Source organism: Misgurnus anguillicaudatus, chromosome 2, assembly GCF_027580225.2.
Source record: "Misgurnus anguillicaudatus chromosome 2, ASM2758022v2, whole genome shotgun sequence".
In the NCBI taxonomy this organism is placed as follows: domain Eukaryota; kingdom Metazoa; phylum Chordata; class Actinopteri; order Cypriniformes; family Cobitidae; genus Misgurnus; species Misgurnus anguillicaudatus.
The window spans coordinates 12,660,024-12,682,844 of NC_073338.2; the positions used below are offsets into that span (position 1 = coordinate 12,660,024).

The window sequence follows — 22,821 nt, forward strand, 5'->3', positions numbered from 1 at the left end:
CTTGCAGGGTGGGATATTAGGATGATTCATGTACGCACACTTGCAGGTGATATGTGATTTATAAAGGGAACATTGCTTTGTTTTATAAGTCTTCATAATTTTTGGTGTATGCCATTTTTGGCTTTTGTGCGTACGTAGACTTTTAGTAAGAATCCCACGCACAGTTTTATACATGAGGCCCCTGGACACCACTTCTTCCTATCCATTGTTCCTCTTTTGTTGCTTTAGGATCACCTGAAATGGAAACATCCCAAAAATTATTAATCATACGATCACATTTTTATATTTAAATTTAGGTGCCTATGGCAAACATGAACAATCGTGTATATTGGATAGATAATCAAAAAGTGGACCCACAAAGCATACAGCACTTTATGTAAGCATATAAAACATCTGGTCTACTGTGTTGTTGCATTCCTGAATGTCTGGCGGTGCATTATAAACAGAGTTAATTCTTCTTTGCATCCTCAGCTATACTTAAAATGAGTGCTATAGGAGGAAATAATGCAAATGTCTTGAAAATTATACATTTTATTGTTAAAGATATCTAAAGATAACAGTCACCCACTTGCTTACCACCAAACTGTGTTGAACAAGTGCTTGCATCAGTGTTCGTGTAATCGAGTAAAGTATAACCTTATTCACACAGCACTTTGGTCCCAGAAAATATCCATAAAATTGGCAGACAGGCATTTGTGTGAACGCAAACATGTGCTGCAGATGTTCTGGGATTGTTCCAGGAAAGAGGACCTAGTACCATTACCGTAACATACCTGGAAACCCCTCTTTATGAATGAGATGCAGAAACAATGGCGTAGTTTTTAAGTTATGGTTCAGCTCTTTAAAACAAGGGTTTTACAAAGGTCGGCAAACTGTACTGAAGCAGAGATCATGGAGCTCGTCACTATCCATGCTGAAGCAGAGATCATTTAGCAGCATAACAGTTCTAGCGTGTCAGGCGCTCACATGAGCTTATATTAAACAAAATACATGTGCGCCATCGCAACAAGATATACCGTTCAGCTCTTTAAAACGGGGGATTAAATGAACATTTACATTCACGATGAGAAATTTCTGCAAACTGGACTAGGACAGAGTTCAGGGAGTTTCAAATATCCACTTTGAAATTGGGTTAATTCATGTGCATACTAGAACAGCGCATCACGCATTCCATTATAGTCTTATCATAAACAAAAATGCAGTCTTCTGCAGAGAGAAATAACCAATAATAACAAACCTTCAGACACTGTGAATAAAACCTATCAAGTGCAGGACTTTAAACACATCATGTGTCTTTACGGCATAAACACAGATTCCGGAAAATCATTTGACAGTGTGAATGAACCAAAAATCAAATGGTCCTGGACCAAGTTTAAGTATAATATGAATGGTCCCTTCTTCAATGTATCGTGTCTAACAGATACCAAGTAGCAAAGTTTGTCTCACCTGTGGGCCACAACACTTAGTTTTGTCCTAGTATACGCCTTAGTCCTCGGTCTAGATCTCACCCAAACACTGTAAACGGAGCAGAACAGACATGTTAATTTGTAAGCAGAAATGATAAGTGGACCCAGATTTGTTCCAGAATGTATTAAATGAAATTAGCATGGCCTGCTTTTTCTAAGATAAAGGATAAAATGCACCGTTAAATAAAATACATTTTAAAGGGTTGAGTTGTCTGAACCAAGTCATCTTGTTGCTTTGACGTCTTTGTTTTAGTTTATCTTTACCCTTCTGCTTGTTAACACACATCATCAGTAATGTTCAATTATCACTTTATGCATTACTTCATTATTTTATTAATGTTAAACACACCTTCAGGATCATCAGTGTACTTAAATAGATAAGACTGAGCAGTGTTGATTTACCACCAGAGATTTTGATCTGTAACTGAATTCTGTCAAAGCAACAAGATGACTGTCTGATGACTCGAATGAGTTAAAGGATTACTCCTCCCACCAAAATTTATTTACCATCATGTCATCCAAGAAGTTATCTATTACTTTTTTAACAGAACACAATCAGAGTTATATTAAATAATTTCCTGGTTCTTTACATTTATATATTGTATTTATATTTTGCTTTATAATGGCATTGACTGGGATCAATGCTTTTCAAAGCTCAAAAGTATATCCATCCATCACTAAAGTAATCCATACACAACCCAATGCATTAATAAATGTCTTCAGAAGCAAAACCATACGTCCGTGAGAAAAACTTCACATTTATAGCTTTTTGTGATAGAGACAAGACATTTACAAAGTTAAAAAGACAATTTAAATATGGCGGCACATGTTATCGCATTGGATGTTATGTATCTCATGACTAGTCGTAATATGAATTGTGATGAAACACAGAGATACGTGAGAAACAATGCGATTGAGTTGTTGTAGTCTGTTTACATTGCATATGCATCGTAACTCGCTTAAAGCTTAAAATATAAAGTTTTTCTCACAAGCCCATCATCCTGCATCAGAAGACCCACTGGGTTATATATGGATCACCCCAACGATGGATGGATGCACCTCTGGAACTTCAAAACATTGATGCCCAGTCAATGCCATTATCAAGCATTGAAGAACCAGGACCAGTGGCGGACAATGACTTGATTTTCCGAGACAATGCAATGCGAAGCTCATCCCAACATGTATGTAGCCCGTCATGTGTGTGGCTCGTCATCTCAAAATATGTGTTAGGCCTATCGCATAAACCCATGTGAATCACGTGGTGTCATGCCAAAATAAGTGCCTGCTGCATACACGTCTGAACGGTCCATGATAAAAGATACCTGCATTCTCTCATGCGTAATCAGAGTTTAATGTTAAGTGAATGTGTTGTGTGTATTTTGTGAACGTGAGCATGTCTTTTATCATACACGGTTTTGACGCGTGTGCAGCAGGCACTTCTCTTGACAAGACATGTGATGCACATGGTTTACATGACGCAACAAACACATATTTTTGAAAACACGAGCAACACACATGACACTCTGAACACTTATTTTGAATTCGCACCCCTCAGAAGAGCAGTTACGAGCCGCCACTGGCCAGGACAGTATTCAATATAACTCTAATTGTGTTCGGCCAAAGAAAGAAAGACAAACATCTTGGATGACATGGGGTTGAGTAAATAATCCTTCAAAGCTAAAAGTTTATATAAAAATTATAATTGTATCATTTACTCACCTTCATGTTGTTATAAACTTGCCAGAAATTCTTTAATCTGATAAATGATGTCAATCATACAGTTGATGGTACCCATTGACTTCCATAATAGGAAAAATAAATTTTATTGAAGTAAATGAGCAGCTGTGTACTTAACATCATTTATCAAAATATCTTGTGTTGTGTATATCACAATAAATAAACTCATGCCGGTTAAGAACATAAACAGGGCCTGTCTGATCACTAAAGCACAATGAAAGACTATCTTACTATCTTACCTTGAAATAAAATTTGACACAGACTACTGAAAATCTAATGAATGAAAAAGACAAAAAATAATATATTATGCACAAACGTTAAAAACAACATTGCAGTATAGTGCTTAGTATAATGTGTTTTAAATAAGTAAATTCAACTTACATTATTTGTATAGTATATATCAGTACAGTGACATGCACAAGTTTGGGCACCCCTGGTAAAAAAAATCTGTTAATGTAAACATTTAAGCGAGGGGAAGATGAAATGATCTCCAAAAGGCATAAAGTTAAACATGAAACGCACATGATTACCACTGTATGTAGTCCAGTGCTGGCATTGTCTGAAGTCCTTGCAAGGGCCGATGTCATCTTTCCATTTGTGTTAGGTCATCTGACAGAGGCAGGATCCAGACTGCAGCTCACATAATTGCTAGTAGAAATAGAAAAGCAAATTGAGAAAATTTGCATGACTGCTGTTCATAGCTTTTTAGGTAGTGGATAGTTGTGATTATTAAGTTATTTATAACCTGAGGCAAAGGTTAGTGAATGCAATTATGTGTATGCTAGACTTAGAGCTGTTGCGTTTGGTCGATAGACTCGGCGGTGTCAATTTCAACGTCAATAATTAGTCAACAAAAATATTGTGTCATCACAACAAAAATATAGCCTTTTCCCCTTTGACATGGCAGATTTAAATGCAGATTAACATTCACAATGAGAAATATCTGCAGACTGGACTGAAGAAGAAATCAGGGAGTCACTATCAGCTATGAACATTCACCAGCATAACAAAACAGCGTGTAACGCAGTGCTTCCAAATCCTGGGCCTCGAGCAACCCCTCCCAAAAACTTATTTAAAACACCTGATTCAAGTTATCAGCCTCTTTCCAAAATGGTAAACATGTCTCCCTAACAAGCTGATGAGTTAAATAAGGAGACATCTAAAACTTTTTGGGAGGGGGTGCTCGAGGACCAGGATTGGGAAGCACTGGTGTAACGCACTCCTTTATGATCTTATCATAAACAAAAAAAATACACGTGTGGTTTCTCGAGAGAGAAATCACGGATAAGCAAACTACAGATGCTACAAAAAAAAACTACCAAGTGCAAGACTTTAAATATGTCTTGTCTTTATGGCATGTGTGTGAAAGCACAAACAAATTCAGAAAACTATTGGCAGCGTGAATTGACCAAAATCAAATAATCCCGAACAACTCCCGGATGTGTTCTCTGTATTTTTTCCATAATGTGTGTGTGAAAAGGGCTACAGACATTAACCATTCATTGAAAGCAAGTTGTCCGTTGAACCTTAAATGTCCTTGTCAGTATCGGGAAAGCGGTCCTGAAAAAAATATCCTCGTCATAAGAGATGTACGGCGTACTGTCTCGACTAAACATATGGAGTCCTTCTTTAGGATCTCTGACTGCCGCACTCTGATGTTGTTCACCTGGCGTGTAACACAACAACCCAAATTGTCTTCATTATCCCAGGCACCTGCACAGAAACATTGAGAACACAAGCACCATGGAAGCAGTGAGTGTGCGTCTTACCTACACCTGATGTAGCGTGTACATGCCGGGCGATGGAGGCCCCGGTGATCCCAACATAGCATCCGGTCTCATGAAGAGGGAGCAGTTATAAGTGGTTATCTCCAAAGCCTGAGGCAATGTGGGGGGAGAAGTGCTGGCTCGTGTCTTCCACTGTCGGTTTGCTGGCATTGGAGAGAATCTCATCTGGATAGGCCGCATCCTAGATGTACATGCCCTGCACAGAGAAACAGATGGCTTAGAGGTGGCATGTCCTTTCTCCGATAAAACTAATATGACAGTATGGTTAAGATCAAAAACACTTAGGGGTAAAGTCAAATAATAAAAATGTCTGTAACAGCTGGTTAAAAACAACTTGCAGCAAATGATGTTGTGATCTGTTTTGCAAAGACATAAAACATAACAATTGAATATTACAGATTTACATAAAAGATTTCCAGTTACACCCACTAAAATGTCTTGAGGTGTCTGTCAGTGAAATACTTACACAGCAGTGCCAATGACCTGTTTACACACAAGAAGAGAGGAAACATATATAAGGAAAATATTAGCTGAGGGAAATATTAGCTAAGGAAAAAGGCAAGAAATGTATTCAGTCATTTCCAGCCCTTGATGTGTTTAAAATACACAGTATGGCAAATGACTATGATATGAAACACCTGTTCATTAAATCACTGTACATTTCATACATCTGACATACAATAACGTAAATCAGATTGCACTGTGCATAACAAAATGGTTGTCAAAGTATCTGAACTAACTTACATAAACATCTTGTTTGTTTTGCTTTTAAATTTGCTGCCATTGTAAGCACTCAAACTATCATACAGATCATAATAATACACTTTATACAGTAACTAAAACTGCTTGATGATTTAAACTTGATAATTTAAACACCAAACAAACACTCATAAAGAAATTAAACAACCAAAATTACTATGTTATTGAACTCAATTATATAATCATCGATACTCATCTTCATATTTTTCCTAAAATTTAAATGACCTCAGAATACTTCCAACTGCTGTTCAGAAAAGCAATGGCCATCTGCCTATATTAAGTGCATCGTTATATAGCAACAAAAACACAATACTGAACAAGTGAAAGGGTATTTAGATTGATTTCAAGTACCACATTTTGTCATAGTATAAAAAACTAGACGATAAATGACATTTGTGTCCTCAACGTTAACATTACCTCTAGTCGGTCAGACTATACATAACAACAAGCTGACACGTATTGCTTCACAGAAACATTTTAGAACAACAAAAATTAATGGAAATTATAATAATACACAAACATTTTAGCAAAAATGCCTCAAGTCTGAATAGCGCTGCAAGTACTACAAATGTTACTAACTATGACTTTATTTGCTGTGCTGTAGTAGACGGAGTGCCTTATACTAACTTTTAAGAGTCACAGACATTTAATATAAGATTTTTGTCGAAAACTTACCTGAACCACGGACGTTTGCGAAGCCAGCTCCCGCACTTTTTCCTTGTTCATGGCAAGACGAGACTGGAGTGGCTTCTCTGGGTTAAGGAATATATCGCCATCTGTTGGTTTGGCATGCTCATGACAATGCTTCATACCGGGGTTTTGCGTGTTCGAGTTGACGTGGAATTATTTGTTTTTTATGAAGGAGGGGAACACAAAACAATGATACGTGTAAAACAAGCCAATAATTCCTTATTTTTCCTCACTTTCCCCAGTTGCATTTTCTCTAACTTACTTGAGTATTAACGGCGGCTGGCAACCAGCGTATGTACATTACTGCCCCCTTCTGCTTCGGAATAATGGAACTTAGCAGCTGTGTGTCATTAAAAGCAAAGACGGCGCTGCTATATTATTTATTTTACTTGTATATTATATTAAAACATTTACATTTACTTAACGGATTCCATTTTTCTTCACTTATTATCATTTACTTAGTTTTTGTACATACTTACACCCATAATGTTGCCTTTGCTCTGGTGGTTGCAAAGGGAGGAATAACTGGGCACGCACCAACAGAGAGAAGCGTGCCATCGGCCTCCGGTATAGTTATCCGACCCAAAGCCGACGTAACAGACAAGCCTGATGAGCGGGAAATACCGTCGACTTGACTGTAGATTTGGCAGATGCCTGGCCGATACTTATTAGATGTTTTAAATAAAGAGGCCGACGTACGCTCTTGAGCCGACGTCGGGCAGACGTACGTGTGCTGTCTGGGTATCTGTCTAATGTGATGGCCAGGCGCACATGTTTAATAAACTTCAACATTAACGTAACACCGCTGATTTTCCCATGGATTTATTTAATTCACAGAGAACTCTCAACTGAAACACGCTTAACTTTATGGTAATATTATAGCATAACTGCCGGCCGAATATTCCCTCCGGTAGGCTAATGTTAGATTGAGAAATATTTTTCAAAAACTGCTATGTTAATCAGTGGCAGGTTAGAAAGAAAGTGTTAAGGACTGTATTTATTCATGTCTTCAAAAACATCATACGTTTTGTCAAACTGGAGATTTCCTTTTATGTTAAGTAACTCAAAACTCAGTGGCTTTAGGATAATGTTGTGCTAATGTTATACATTGTGAATGTACACTTGCATTGTTGATCAAAGTCACAGTGCTTTCATTGCCACACAACGAGTTGGCATTTTTTTCTTAGTAGAGCAGCTAACTTAAAGGGATACTCCACTTTTTTCAAAAATATGCTCATGTTTTGAAAGAAATAAGTTTTACCTGAAGTTCATACAAAAGTGAAATTTCTGCTTTTTTATTTGATGTCAGCTCTAAAAATATGCTGTTTGCTCTTTGAACTTTAGAGAATTGTGCCTGAAAAGTCCTGGAAAAAAACAGATTTTAATTTTAGATTAAAAAGATAATGGGAACCCTGAATATGCTTTACTATAAGAAAGCCACAATAAAGTTCACAATCAAAGTTCTAACCGCTTGCTTTAAAAAAAAAAAACTTTTTACTTTTACTTCAAATACTTAAGTACATTAAATATCAGAAAATTACTTTTGATACTTAAGTACAGTATATATCAGATACTTTAAGACTTTTACTTGAGTAATATTTTAAAAGACAACTTTCACTTTTACTCAAGTATTGCTTCCTAGTACTTTATACAACACTGGACAATTTCACCGAAGCGGATAAAGGGAAGATTTTTAAAGTAAGTAAATATCCGCTCGGTTCAGGTAACTAACAACTAGATTACAGTTTTATGACTGCTAAAAATAATATTATGCTTTGTGTGTGCGCTTAATGGAATCCCGAAAGTCTAAGCGTTACAACGACGTGCCGCATGACCGTATATTTTGAAGATTTAATGCTTCAAAGTTACAATGACGTAATGCAGCCTCACGTGCAAGGGAGGGGGTGTACCGTGTACGGCACAGTGTTCCTTATCAGGTTAAGAAGAGCAACTAGATGAAGGACATGGGAGAGCTGTCCTATATCTTCGGTATCTCTGTCATCCAAGACAAAGAATAAAACTGTGTGTTTCTTCATCATAAGCATTACATTGAATCCATTCTTTAAAAAGATGGTATATGCATGATGCCAATCCCATTGCAACTCCAGCTGATACAAATGTGAAGCTGAGAAACAAACACCGGTGTCAGTAAGCCTGTGAACTCAAGTACTTACCAGTCCTTAGTAGGTAGCCTACTGTATGCTGTGATGGCCACACGATCTGACATAGCACAAGCAGTGAGTGTTGTATTAAAGTTTAACGCTAATCCAAGTTCTGTGCATTTGACCGCAGTGAAGAGAATTCTATGGTACTTGAAGAGTACCCTAAATCTTGCTCTCAAGTATGAGCGTTCAGAGTCTGGAACTTGGACTGGATTCTCAGATGCTAACTGGGCAGGAGATCAGGACGATCGTTGCTCAGCAACTGTTAATTTGTTTCTACTGGGTGAAGAAGCCGTGAGCTGGCTCAGTAAGAAACAGTCAACTGTTGCTTTTTCAATAACAGAGGCTGAGTACGTGGCACTTAGTCAAGTAGCACAGGACAGTATTTGGCTTAAAGACTACTGAGTGATCTTGAACAGATGCTAAGTTTTTAATGCATCAATTTGACCCCACTTGCACCAATATTTTGAAGAACTTATGATGCTCAATTTGTTTAGGATGAGTCAAGTTCTGTTGATGTGACACGAGAGGAAGTAATCTGCTGCATAGTAGAATACCTTTGTGAACATAGAGACCTCATCAAATAATTTAATGTATGCATTATTTCAATATTCAAGGTATATACATTTCATAAGTATTATAAAGGTTTTAAGACACAATTGCTGTTAAATGTTGCAGGTAAATGAAGAACAGGCCAAACTTGAGCATCTTGTGATGGCTGTAATTGTAACAAAGGGATCTTCTACAAGTGACAGCCCAAAGGATGCCGGAATTGTTATGGAGGGAGTAAAGGTTCTGGCAGGCCTTGAAGGTATTTCCAGGGCATGCTATATCCTGCTTGGATTGACTTATGCATTGAATCTCCAGTATCCCAGGCTAATGTATATTTTTTGATCTGTTAAGTACAATATCTTAAGTCTAAAATTGCTGTCTTAAAATGAAATCTTTTGAGTGTGGATCAATGTTGCAGAACACAAACATGGTACGATTTTGTTCAGGAAAGGTGGATACTTTTCTCTAAGGACTGTAAAGTAACTTTTGAAGTTTGCACTGTTTCAAATACACCTTTAAAATGAGATGCTTTCCTGCTCTTTGAATTTATTCATCTTTGTCATTCTTAAATCAGATTAAATTAATAATATTTAATAATGTAATATTAAACACTTATAATTAACAATTTTATTAAAAATATTAAAAACTGCAGTTTAAATCTGGGTGTTAAAGGCGGAGTCCATGATGTTTGAAAGCCAATGTTGATATTTGAAATCACCTAAACAAACACGCCCCTACCCCAATAGAATCTGGACCTTCTGTTGATAGACCCGCCCCACACATACGCAAACCGGCATTTGATTTGATTTGATTGGCTATAAGTGTGTTTTGGTAGTCGGCCCGTCTCCTTTTCCAACGCGTTTTTCAAACATCGTGGACTCCGCCTTTAAATCAAAATAATATAATTGAATATTATGTAGGCTATTAATATAGTGCTAGTATACCCAATATTTTAGTTTAAATTTTAATGATTTATTTTTTAATCTATCTTTTTTTTGCAAATTGCAGTATATCTTTTTGAAAAAGTTACTATTAATGTCAATGTTGAGAACAGCTTGTGAATTTATCTGGGCTTGAGACAGATAGAAATAGGCCATGTAGCATCTGAAAAAATAAAACAAACATATAGGAGAAATTAATGATAGAAAAACACTGTCAATAGCCAAATATGAGCACTGATTAATAAAAGAACAGATTTTGAATCTGAACCTGTAGCTTTGAATATTGACTGAGTTTAAGCAGTGACTGTGAGTTGAACAGGAACCTGTCGATCTTGAAGAGAAGGCAGTTTATCTTCTACAGTCCAGACATCACCACAGTCAAAGATCCTCTCCCATCATCACTGATCTAAACTGATTCATTCTGGGATGGGTAACACCTCTTGTCTTACATCTGCAACAGTGTTTGTGTTTATTCTTATGTCGAAGTGTAGAGACACTGTAGACTGATATTACCATAGATATGTATAAAGGCTAGATGGCTCAAGGCGGAGTCCCTAACGGCATCACCCGGCGGCCATCCTAGGACAGGGCGCCCGCTCACTCGTAGCATTGAGTTTAATGGTGCAGGTACTTTTAAATGACCATAACTTGCTCAATTTTCTGCCGATTTTCAAACGGTTTGGGTTTCTACAAACGTTATTAACGTGGCTATGATTCTGGATGCTTTAACATGTTTCATGAATTTATTTTTTATTTTTAGTATAGGTATGCAGTGTCATAGGTACATCTTTGACGTTTATAACAAACCAAACCGTCTGAAAATCGGTAAAAAACTAAGCAAGTCATGGTCATTTGAAAGTACCTGCATCATTGAAGCTCAATGCTACGAGTGAGCGTAAGATGGCCGCCGAAATGCGGACGTTGCACTCAGTTGGCCAGCAGCGCGGACGAGCCATCTAGCCTTTATACATATCTATGGATATTACCACCTTTATCTACAGTTACGCTGCTGGACATCATAGAGAGATCAGGATCTGTGACCACAGGAGTGTTGTTTGAGATCATCATTTACATGAGGAACGAGAGAGATAAAATAATCTACATTACAGTCATATTAGCAAAAACAACTGTAATTAAAAGTAAATGTTTTTATAATACCAGCTTGAACATGAAGATGAAGCTCATCTGTGGTGGTCATGTCTCCTGGAACAATAATAAGTCCCATTGTGTTCACCCTTTAAGTTTCTCATAGTGACAGTAAAAAGACTCTGAGCAGGATCTTACTTAATTACTGTCACATCTCCAGCTGTAGTGTTTGTGTAAATGCTAGATTTATAGATTTCCGAGTACCAGTGCTTCTGCTGTTGTGTGTATTTCCTGTTATAATAACATGGGATAGTGACTGATCCTCCACTCTTTACTGAAAGATGTCTTGTACCAATACTGTATGATCCATCAAGAAAGCATTCAGGACCTGAGCAAACAACACAGCAACTAATATTAGCTTAGCACTGACGCAATAATAAACAATACATCTTACTTTAACAATATTATATCATCACTTTAAATAAAAATAAAATGATACACTTGAATGTGTATCTATAAACTTGATCAGTTAACATTAGAAACAGCACTGAATATTGAACAATCTCACATAAAATGAGGCAAAACCAGATAATGGGGTAGAAAAAAAGTAGCTTTTCTGTATGCGATCATGTTTCAACTTTCTTGTCCTGTTGTGAACTGTGACTGCAAAACTGTACACTTCCTTTTTAGAACTAACCTTTTTAGTCACCACAGACAAAAATGGTCTTAGATGTACTGTGTGTTTCTAAAAGTGGAAAGACAAAAAAGATTCAAGGTCATGTGTTTAGTCAAGTTAAGTCATAATATAACATTTATTTTGCATGCATCTTTATTTATTAATCTCTATCTAAATATTCACATTCATGAGCTCCTCTATGCGCACTGTAAAAAAATTGCCTCCCCAACTCAACATTTTCTAGTGACTTTAACAGAAGCACACTGAACGCAACATAAACTTGTTTAATTACTGAAGTAACGTTTCGGGGACCTGCCCTTCATCAGACTTACATCAGATTGAGCCAATTGAAAATAAGAAGCCATGTTTTTTGCACAATTAATTTTTTAAACGGTGGTAGCATTCTTTATTTAATTTACCCAATCTGAAAATGTACATTGGTAAGGAACTATGCTTAATTGTTTATTCCCTGTTGTCCTAATAGAAAAGAAACACTCAAACTATCATAACATTTTATTCATTTTTTAATTTATTTGTTATACGTTAAAATTGTAAACATAGCCTACAGAAATTAGGCCTGGCAAACTCGATTCCTTTTAAAGGTATAGCGGAAGATTTCCGTTTTCCGGGTGGATCATCAAGACTATAGGTCATCCCAGATGTCAATCATTCTGATTATATGTTGACGTATAACCGTCGTACGTGCTCGCCTCTAGGTTCGCTTGCTGCACATGCGCACTTTCACGTGTATGTGTGTTGTGCAACCATTCATTGAAGCTCGCGTTCTCGCTGTGTTTTTTTTTTCAAAATGTCTGAGGGTCGCAAGAGAAAAAGTGATAACCACTTTGTTTTAAATACATTTTAAAACTTATACCCGTCTTAAAACATCCGTTTTTTAATGTTTAGTTTGATGAACTCCTAAATATGAGACACAAAGCACCGCGTTCGGCTAAATTGCATGCGCAAGCATGGCGAGCACACAATAGCGCAGCATCGATACAACGAACAGCAATCCAAAATGTACAGACTTAAATTAGATCAGAATTTAAGTTTATAATAAATACATTTTTTTATAAAATAAGGTCAGAAGTAACAAAGTGCAGAACAAATGTGCAAAGTGCCTCAAGTGCACGGAAACAAAACACAAGCCAAATAGTTAAATCAGATAACCCAGAGTGATTTATAAATAAAATAAAATAAAGAAATTATTAAAAGAACGAAAGTATAGCCGGAATTGCCAGCTTTTTCTTTTAAATGTAGAAACAAAGAGTAGATTTATTACCGTCATCTGCGCATCGGCTTCTCAGAAATGAACCAGTTTATTAACATAGAAACCACTTATGGATGTGTAGCCCTATCACAGGGGTTGTTGGATTTATTAATGCATTTTAATAATATTTATTGAAAGATACTTCTTCACATATTATTTGCAGCATGATCATATATATTAATATATTGGGAGAAAGCTGTTATATGTGAAATCATATAATGTGTGCACCCATATGCGGCCAAATTGAATGATCCTCATTTCATAACACATCTGCGATGATTCGACTGTAAGATTGGTAGTCGAATCAGGCTTCTATCGATGCATCGAATCTTCGACTATTCGGGGTCACCCCTAGTGCGTAGGAACAGTTTTACGCAAAGTTTGAAATGTATCAAATTGCACTTATAAGTAGAATAACGCACGTGTAAATATACGCACACCTCAGAATATGCGTACGCAGAGCATCTAGTGGTAGAATAGCGATACTACACAGGACCGTCCATCCCCAGCATTAAAAGAACACTTTGTCTATTTATTATCCACCCCCAGGTGTTAAAAATGATTACTGTTAATAAAGTAACTGCAAATCAGTGTTGAAGTTAATTCATGAAATTTGTGTTTAACCCTATCTAAGAAAGCTGCGCCAAATGCTTGACACAGTGCAATGGCTTATCTTGCATTATTGAAAGACTTGGCAAACGGTGCGCTCCGCAGGCAGCGCATTTTCAAAGATTGTGCTGATCTGCTTGGCGAGAGCACAGAGTGGCTTCTAAGCAGGTACCGCTTTCCCCGAAATATACTGCTTGATTTGTGTCGTGATTTAGGACCAACGCTGGAGCGAGAAACCAAATGCATTAAAGCAATTCCCGTGCACATCCAACTCCTATCCACCCTTGGATTTTTAGCAACTGGCACATTTCAGCGTGAGGTTGGAGACATATGCGACATTTCCCAGCCATCGAGTCGAATTATGCTGGCGGTGTTGGATGCGATTATTGTGTTGGCCCCAAACTACATCCAGTTCCCCTACAGAAATCCACAGCAAGCCGAAGTAAAACGGGGCTTTCATGCCATCGCCTGATTTCCCAACATAATTGGAGCCATAGATTGCACTCACATTGCCATCAAAGCACCATCCACAAACAAATTTAGTTACTTTATTAGAAAGGGGTTTAATTCAATTAACGTGCAAGTTATTTTTTATGCAAACCTCTCGTTAAACGTTGTTGCGCGGTGGCCTGGGGGAACACACGGCTCCTTTAATGCAGAACAGCTCTGTGGGTCTGCGTCTCCAAGAACGCGCAATTGCGGATGGCTGGCTAATTGGTGAGTTTTACACTACAACATGTTTAAATTGCTATTTCTCGGCTATGTACAATTTTTTAAACAAATGTTCCTTATTAGGTGATCAAGGTTACCCGCTGAAGCCGTGGCTAATGACCCCTCTAACCAACCCAATAACCCAGCAGGAGCAGAATTACAACCGTGCCCATGCGCGCTCAAGGGGCACAGGTGAGCGTGCAATAGGATTAATGAAAGGGCGATGGCTGTGTCTGTCCAACATGGGGGGACACTGCAGTATTGGCCAAAAAAAGTGTGCAAAATTATCATGGCTTGCTGCGTGCTTCACAACTTGGCCATAAGGCAGGGTGTCCCTTTGCAGGAACCTCCCAGACCAGACGGCCCTATGCCACCAACCAATGCCGCTGCCATTCAGGCAAGACAGAGGATCATACAGACATTTTAGGTAAGTCTTGCCATTGGCCGGGCTCAGAAACATTACACATTTTACACATTTATTTAAAGTTGTTTTGCAGTATGGAAAAAGAGTCAATGCTTTATGGATTATTTGTCATTTTATTTGCGCAAGAGGCAATCTGTTTAAGAGACTCGTTAATTTGCAACAATTCATTGGTTATGTTGCTCAGTTGTTCTTTTATCTCATTAATGGGTCAGCACTCTTGGCGGACGGCGCATGGAAGGGGCAACGGATTGTCCCGGCTCCACCAGCTCCTCTGTAAGCATGGGTGTAACTAAGGACACGTGGTTATTTAAACTCATTCATTCAATTGTTACACTTAAAATAAAATGTTTACACAGCCTATTTCAGTTGGTTTGTCTTACCTTGCGTTTGGGTGTTAGATGGGCCGGCTTGTTCTGGCACAAAAGCATCAGTGTCCCCATCACGAATAATCCCGGACAGAGCTGTGTCGCCAATGATTCTGGCTATGCGGCTGTCCAAGGGAGAAATTTCACTTGTGGTCTGTCTCCAGTTGCACTGATTTCACGTTGATGTCCTGTGACGTGTTTTTTGGTCGATAATTTAATATCAAACCACTTCTTTTTTATTTCTGGAACTGTCCTCTCCTCAGACCCCACGGAATTAACTGCACTTGTGACATGTTCCCATACTGAATGTTTCCTTTTATTGGTAATTCCTCCCACACTAAGTGAACCAAACGATCTGTGTTGATTGGACTCAACCTCATCCACCAGTACCTCCATTTCTGTGTCGGCAAAGTTTCGCTTTTTTGCTTTCTTTGCCATTATTACAGTGAGGGGGAAAAAGTACAACCACGTGACTTATAAAGGGAGGTGTTGTCCCATATATGGTTAATTGGAGTTGTTTCGCAATACAAATGACCATGAACTTGAACGCGAATGGTGCTTAAGAACATGTGGGATTTGTTAACAATGATTACTTATTGATGTGCGTGCGAACCACGTGTGCACGTTTGATAAATCCAGATTTTTTTGTACTTTCGCACATACTAAATTTCATTCGTAGGTAAAAAAAAATTCTACGCACTGTTGATAAATGAGGCCCCTGGTGTCCACAATAGAAAACAAAGCAAATTAAAAACTTTCAAGTATTTACGAGGCTGATGACCGTGATGTACGTGCTGATGAACGTGTATGGGCGTGGTTTAAGAGATGACTTCACATGTGTTTCCAATAGTGTGGATGGACGGTTGAGCAACAACTTCAGATTAAGCATATACATTTGTTGATTGTATGAGAAATACTTTAAAAACAGTGTTGATTAGCTTCGTTTTGCTGCAGTTGTTGTTTTAATAAGGTTGTGATAAATAGGCAATTTGGCGGGTTACTTTTTATAAATTGTTAAATCGTTTATTTCTATGTAAACTAAATCTGCACAGTTTTAGCGCAAATACTTAAAAAGTGAGTCATTATGATTAGAGCATTATGCAGGTTCCGGCACTGGTAAGGACTCTAGCTCACTCCACATTGGGACACTGTGGGTGCTTCTCAATATGCTTCCTCGCTCCTACATCCTACGACCCGGAAACCGATCAAGCTCCGCCATCATGTAGGACATCTCAATTATTTAATTGCACCGTGAGGAACGAGGAGTTAGGAGGCTTTCTGAGGAGTCATGAGTGAGGATACACAAGTGCGAAATTGTTTTATCAACTAAACCTGACGTACCTACATGACTTCCCACCCTTGAACTCGTACTAGATCGATTTACTCCCAGTTCAGAGTCGTGGTTTTGAAGTTGTGATTTACGGGTAACAGGTTGCCTAGAACCTTCATAAGAATTGAGAAGCACCCATTCAATGTTATTTTCCTGTGGCGTGCCTGCTTATGTACGTTGTGATAATTCACAGCTGTTATTCATTAATAATACAATACAATACAATACAATACACCTTTATTGTAAACCGTGGTTGAAATGTGTCTTTGACCAGCAAAACCAGACACTCAAACAAACACATACTACAAAACACATAGATAACATTATATTAAATCACATACCTTTTTGATTAATAAAACCAATTGCAGAGGGTACAAAGGATTTTTTATAAATATTTGTTTTTCCTCTAGCCCTAAAAAATCGTCTCCCAGAGGGCAGTAAAACAACCAGCAAAACCAACTGACCAACAATCTCTCTGACTTAACAGGCTTGTTTGACTTATGCGGCGCCACTAGAACTGTCAGGCGGATGACATCAAAGTGCTGTGAGAGCGAGACGAAATAACACTTGAACACGTATGATTTTTCGAATCGTTCTCGCTGTACTTTGATGTCATCCAGCTGTCGGTTCTTGCAGCCCCACATGAAGTCGAACAAGCCTATTGTTTAAACACATTGTAAATTACATTATGAAAAACACTTTCATTATTTTCTAACATATCCGTGCATAACTTTAGAGGAATATTAAGTAGCCTACATTGTGAATCCGTGTATCATTCGTTCAATCAATTTTTCAAATTAAAAACAAATTAAAAACTAATAACAATTAGTTTTTTTGATTTTCTGATTTTTTATTTAACACCTTAGCAGACATAAACCAATAAATTAATTTTAAACAGACAAAATACTATTTATTTATAATAGATTACAGACATTTTAATAAGGTTGAAATTTCACAGTTTGAATAAATACGGTAGCGGTCAGAAGGTGTACCCTACTTTGGATTGGAGCGGGCGGTCTGGGCTTCGTTTCTTGATAATATTGAACTTAGCACTTAAGAGCGCTTTTCATGAGCTACTTAAAAAATGTTTGTTTTATTTCATGTGCGTTTCACAAAAAAGCTGTCCATTTGTTGCCACAAACAACCAAGAGAAGAAGAAAATAATTACAGTTGATTGGAGTCTCATCAGTGTGTCTCACTCAGTTCCATCTGTAAAAAAGATATATATTGTTTCTTGTAAATCATAAGGTGTGTTTTGTCTGATTATGCCTGTATTATTTTAATATACTGTACTTAAAGCACTTTTTGCCACTGTTTGAGATACAATTTTAAACCAACTGTAAAATAATCTTTTTTCAAATTATTTAAATTGTATGTTTTTTCTCTTTTATTTGACAGTAGTATTTTCAAAAAATTACCATGGCGTCTGACCAAGGATGGGTATGACATATTTTACTACCCTTTAAGTGCATGCTAATTTTTATTTAGCTCTTTTGACTACGGATATCTGTATAAATGCAACAATGCAAAAAAAATCAGTCATATAACACACTCTGGAAAAGAGCTAAAAGACAGCAACTAAAGACTGAAGCTGTCCAGACAGACAAAGAAAAATTGTCAGAACATAATATGCAAACTTTACATAAAAGAAAATGTATCAGACAAATCCCAGGGCATCAGGTATGTGAGAGTAAGCAAAATGAACAACTTTTCAGAAAACAGCAGTGAAGATTCTGCTTTCTAAGATTCTGCTTCTATTAGTCCTATGTTCAGTGACAAACTAGCTCAGTGGACTAATCAGTTCCAGATTAAACACAATGCTGTTGATTCACTCCTAAACATTTTGAAATGGAATATGGACACCCAGAGCTTCCCAAAACGCCAACAACACTGCTTTCTACTTACGACTGGGTAGATTGAGACAATAAATCTGGGATGAAATATATATATACATGGGATGCAAATAACAAATTATTAAACATTTGAATATGTATCCCAGCTCAGTTTTAGAGCAAATTAGTTAAGTAATAATTTCTTTGAACATTGATGGTTTGCCCATCTTTAAAAGTAGCAGTCTGGCATTGTGGCCTGTTCTCTACAAAATACCCCCCCCCCTCAGTTTTTCACTTTGTTTTGTGTTATGGGCCTTCAAAGCCAAAGAATCTTGAGTTTCTTGAAGAAGTCGTAAGAGATCTTCATGATTTGATGCAGACTGGCTTGGAAGTCGGTAACAAAAACATCAAAGTGACTTTGCGATGTGTAACCTGTGATGCCCCAGCTAAAGCTATGGTAAAAAACATCAAGCAATATTCAGGATATTATGGCTGTGACAAGTGTAATCAAAAAGGTATGTGGGATGGCCACAGGGTAGTGTAATATAATAATTTTTTAAAATGTTTTTTTTAAGTGCTATGACATGTCATGTTATTTGATCTAAAACAATCATAAACAATAAATTAATTAAAATGTGTTTCTTTAAGCGCCTTGCGTAGCAACGTATCTGAACAGACTGCAAAAAAAAGCGTGCTGCCCCTGAAGTGAAATATGTAAAGAGATGAGCGGGCCTCAGCACACGTCAATGGCTGATTTCATTGCAGACAATTCCTGTAAAAGGAAAGGCGATGGCCATCTCGAAAATAGCAAGAGGAAAAAAAAGAAGTCAAGCTTCAATCGTAGATACGATACCTCATACATTAGGTATGGATTTACGACAACAGGCGATTTCGTGGCGCCAAATCCGCTGTGTGTTATTTGTGGTGAAAAACTCTCCAATTAAGCCGTCAAAACTTCAGCGGCACTTAACCACCAAACACCCAACTATCAAAGACAAAACTGAGGAGTTTTTCGAAAGAAAGAAACGTGAGTTGGACGCTCAGCGGCAAGTTTTGATATCCTCAACATCAGTGAACGTAGCTGCAACAAAGGCGTCATATCTGGTTGCTCACCGAATAGCTAAAGCTAAAAAAAACTTTACAATCGGAGAAGAGCTAATTTTGCCGGCTGCAAAAGATATTTGTAGGGAACTTTTGGGGGGAAAAGCAGCTAGCAAATTGGAACATGTTCCACTATCTGACAATACTGTTGCCAGGAGAATTGATGACATGGCTGAAGATATTGAGGGGCCGCTGTTGGGCAGATTAAAAGCATCTCCGTGGTATGCAATTCAAGTGGACGAATCGACTGACGTCGAAAATAAGGTGATCATGTTAGTTTATGGTACATGCATCAAGATGAGGTGCAGGAAGATTTGCTCTTTTGTCTTTCACTTCCAAGCACAACCACTGGCTCCAAAATATTCCAAGTATTGAACGAATACATTGCAGGCAGAATGGAATGGAAGTTTTGTGTTGGTGTCTGCACTGACGGGGCTGCCGCGATGACCGGCCGGTTGTCGGGGTTCACTGCCAGGGTGAAAGAAGTTGCGCCAGAATGTGAGGCAACTCACTGTATGATTCACCGAGAGATGCTGGCAAGCAAGAAGATGTCTCCAGAGCTCCACACAGTCCTTAGTAATGCTATACATGTCATCAACCACATTAAATCTCATGCACTGAATACGGGTTTGTTTGAATTATTGTGTGAGGACATGGATGCTAATCACAAGCGCCTGCTTCTACATACAGAAGTTCGGTGGCTGTCCAAAGGGAAAGCCCTAACACGAGTGTTTGAGCTAAGAGAGGAATTACAGAAATTCCTCTCCGACAAGCAGTCACCCTTAGCAGCGCACTTCAGTGACAAAAGATGGCTCGCAAAACTGGCATACTTAAAGGCGGAGTCCATGATGTTTGAAAGCCAGTGTTGATATTTGAAATCACCTAAACAAACACGCCCCAAACCCAATAGAAAACGGACCATCTGTTGATAGACCCGCCCCACACATACGCAACCCCGCGTTTGATTTGGTTTGATTGGCTATAAGTGTGTTTTGGTAGTCGGCCCGTCTCCTTTCCCAACGTGTTTTTCAAACATCGTGGACTCCGCCTTTAAGTTACATTTTCATGACCTTGAAGTTGATACATTGCCATCTGACATCACTGTCTGATGAGTTTGAGCGTTATTTCCCCTCTGAAAAAGACCCAAGGAATGGCAAAGAATGGATGCGCAACCCATTTTAAGGTAAATATATGCACATTTCATATTCATATATAACGCCCCTCCCTAAATTATATTTTCCATTTAATTTTCAATTTGGCAAAATAGTAATTTAAGTAAATGCAGATTTTTTTAAACAATAATAGGCCACTTTTTAATCAAATTAAATATTAAAATATTAAATTTAAAATTTAATATATTTAAATATTAAAGTACATTAAATATATTATTTTGACTGTTGTGGACGCGCTCTTCCTGCAACAAAGTGCTGAAAATAAAAACTACAATTGAATTTACAACAATTTTATAAAATATTGTTCTCATCGCTATTACTAGCTGTCCATTGCTGTTTGAGCTGCGCGCGTTGAATAGATACCGGTAAACTGGAGCACTTTGCTAGTGCTTTATTTAGATCAAAGAAACGTATACTGACCTATATGATATTAATCAGATATAAACAAAATTATATCTGCACAAAATTACGAGAATGCACAAGTGAATTTGAACTAATTAAGTGTGTCATTCAGAATGCTCATGTTGTGCTCTTCCTGGAGCAACGCGACACGACAACTAAACCCAAATAATTCACAATGTTTTATTACAATATTGTTCTCTTTATAATGATATGTAATATGACAGTCCCAATTAGTTGTGCAGTGCCGTTTAAACTGCGCGCGCTGAAGCTAAGGACAGGCTACACTTTACCACAATAATTGCAAATGTCATGAGATAACTCAGATAAAGATAGGCCTACACAAAATAAACACAATATTACAACTTACATTTGCACAAAACAAAAGGTTAAGAATGAACACGCAAGCGTAGTCATTATGGTTTAAAATTATCAAAAACATAACTCAGCGTGATCTCTTTACATGTTTTGCGAGCAGCACGCACGTGCATGAACCAGCTTTTCGTCGATTAATCATTAACATCCCTATTTTGCACCAAAACACCAAAGCAAATTCTTTGTATGTGAAAACTTTCGTGCTATTATAAGTACATTTTGATTCTAATTCTGAAGATGATGGTCAGAACCAGCTCTCATCAAGACAAGAGGACCAGCTGCTAGAGCTCAGAAATGATGGAGGTCTGAAAACTGTCTTTATTTCAACACCATTGACATCCTTCTGGATCAAAGCATTAAAAGAATACACTGAGATCAGCACCCTTGGACTGAAAACCCTGCTCCCGTTCCCGACTTCATATGTGCGAGGCAGGTTTTTCTGCCATGACTGCCACTAAGACCAGACTCAGAAACAGACTGGATGTGAGAAATACCCTGCGTGTCTCATTGTCAACCATCAATCCCCGTTATGATGTTCTTGTGGCTGCCAAGCAATCGCAGGGGTCTCACTTATATGGATATCAGACTGTAAGCTGGTTTTCGTTCATATTTGTGAAGCAGACCTTTTCAGATTTCGTTTTATTGTATCCCTGTTTTGGATGGATATATGTTTTTATGGATGCCCAGGAAGAACAGCTTGTCTTACGCACAGCTACAAAAAGGCTAGTAATTTCAATAAGCAATTCATGCTCACATTAATATAGTTTTGTTCTCATTGGTCTGGACTGGTATTTTTTGCTAAAGGTTTAAGCTTAATTTGATACTTTTAAAAATTATTGACTGAAATCACTGTTTTTGCTATTGTATTCTAAAACTGTCTGACTGTTTAAACTGGCACTTATTTTCATGCAATTAGCCTTTGTTGTCACCTGTTGGTGAGTGAATACACTAAGTTGCTTGTAAAGTGATTGTCTTTAGTGGTTCTGGAGTGAGTGAGTGAGTGAGTGAGTGAGTGAGTGCTGTGTAAGTTGCTTTTGAAGTAAAGTATGGGAGAAAAGGGAAAAATTTTCTGAACCGGTCTGAAAGTTGAAAAATGGTATATTCATACAAGAAGCCTTTGTTGCCACCTGTTCTTTATGTGCAATTAAATGATAGACTGTTACTGTTTACACAATGATATGTTACAAAGTATGATGCATTTTTGAGGCATTAAAATACACAACTAGTCCCTGGATTTTTTTTCATGAATATGCTGGTCCCTGGCACAAACAAGGTTGGGAACCCCTGTTTTAGAGGGCAGACTCAAGAAGAACACCACCTTTTAGGTGAGTGACCATTTTGTCAGCTGTCAGTTGATATGATCACACAGTTTCCTGC

The 22,821-nt window shown here is 37.8% G+C and overlaps 1 protein-coding gene across 1 annotated transcript in view; it reads right to left on the reverse strand.

Moving 5' to 3' along the window:
• LOC129443328 (polymeric immunoglobulin receptor-like) overlaps positions 1 to 15,673 on the reverse strand; it is a 38,016-nt gene extending 22,343 nt beyond the window's left edge. Inside the window, exons 1-3 of the mRNA XM_073858071.1 lie at positions 15,462 to 15,673; positions 15,251 to 15,360; positions 11,402 to 11,568 (exon numbers count right to left, since the gene is read on the reverse strand). Of these exons, the coding sequence (XP_073714172.1) occupies positions 11,402 to 11,568; positions 15,251 to 15,360; positions 15,462 to 15,673 (489 nt within the window). The remainder of the gene's footprint in view (positions 1 to 11,401; positions 11,569 to 15,250; positions 15,361 to 15,461) is intronic.
• Positions 15,674 to 22,821: the final 7,148 nt, after the last annotated feature.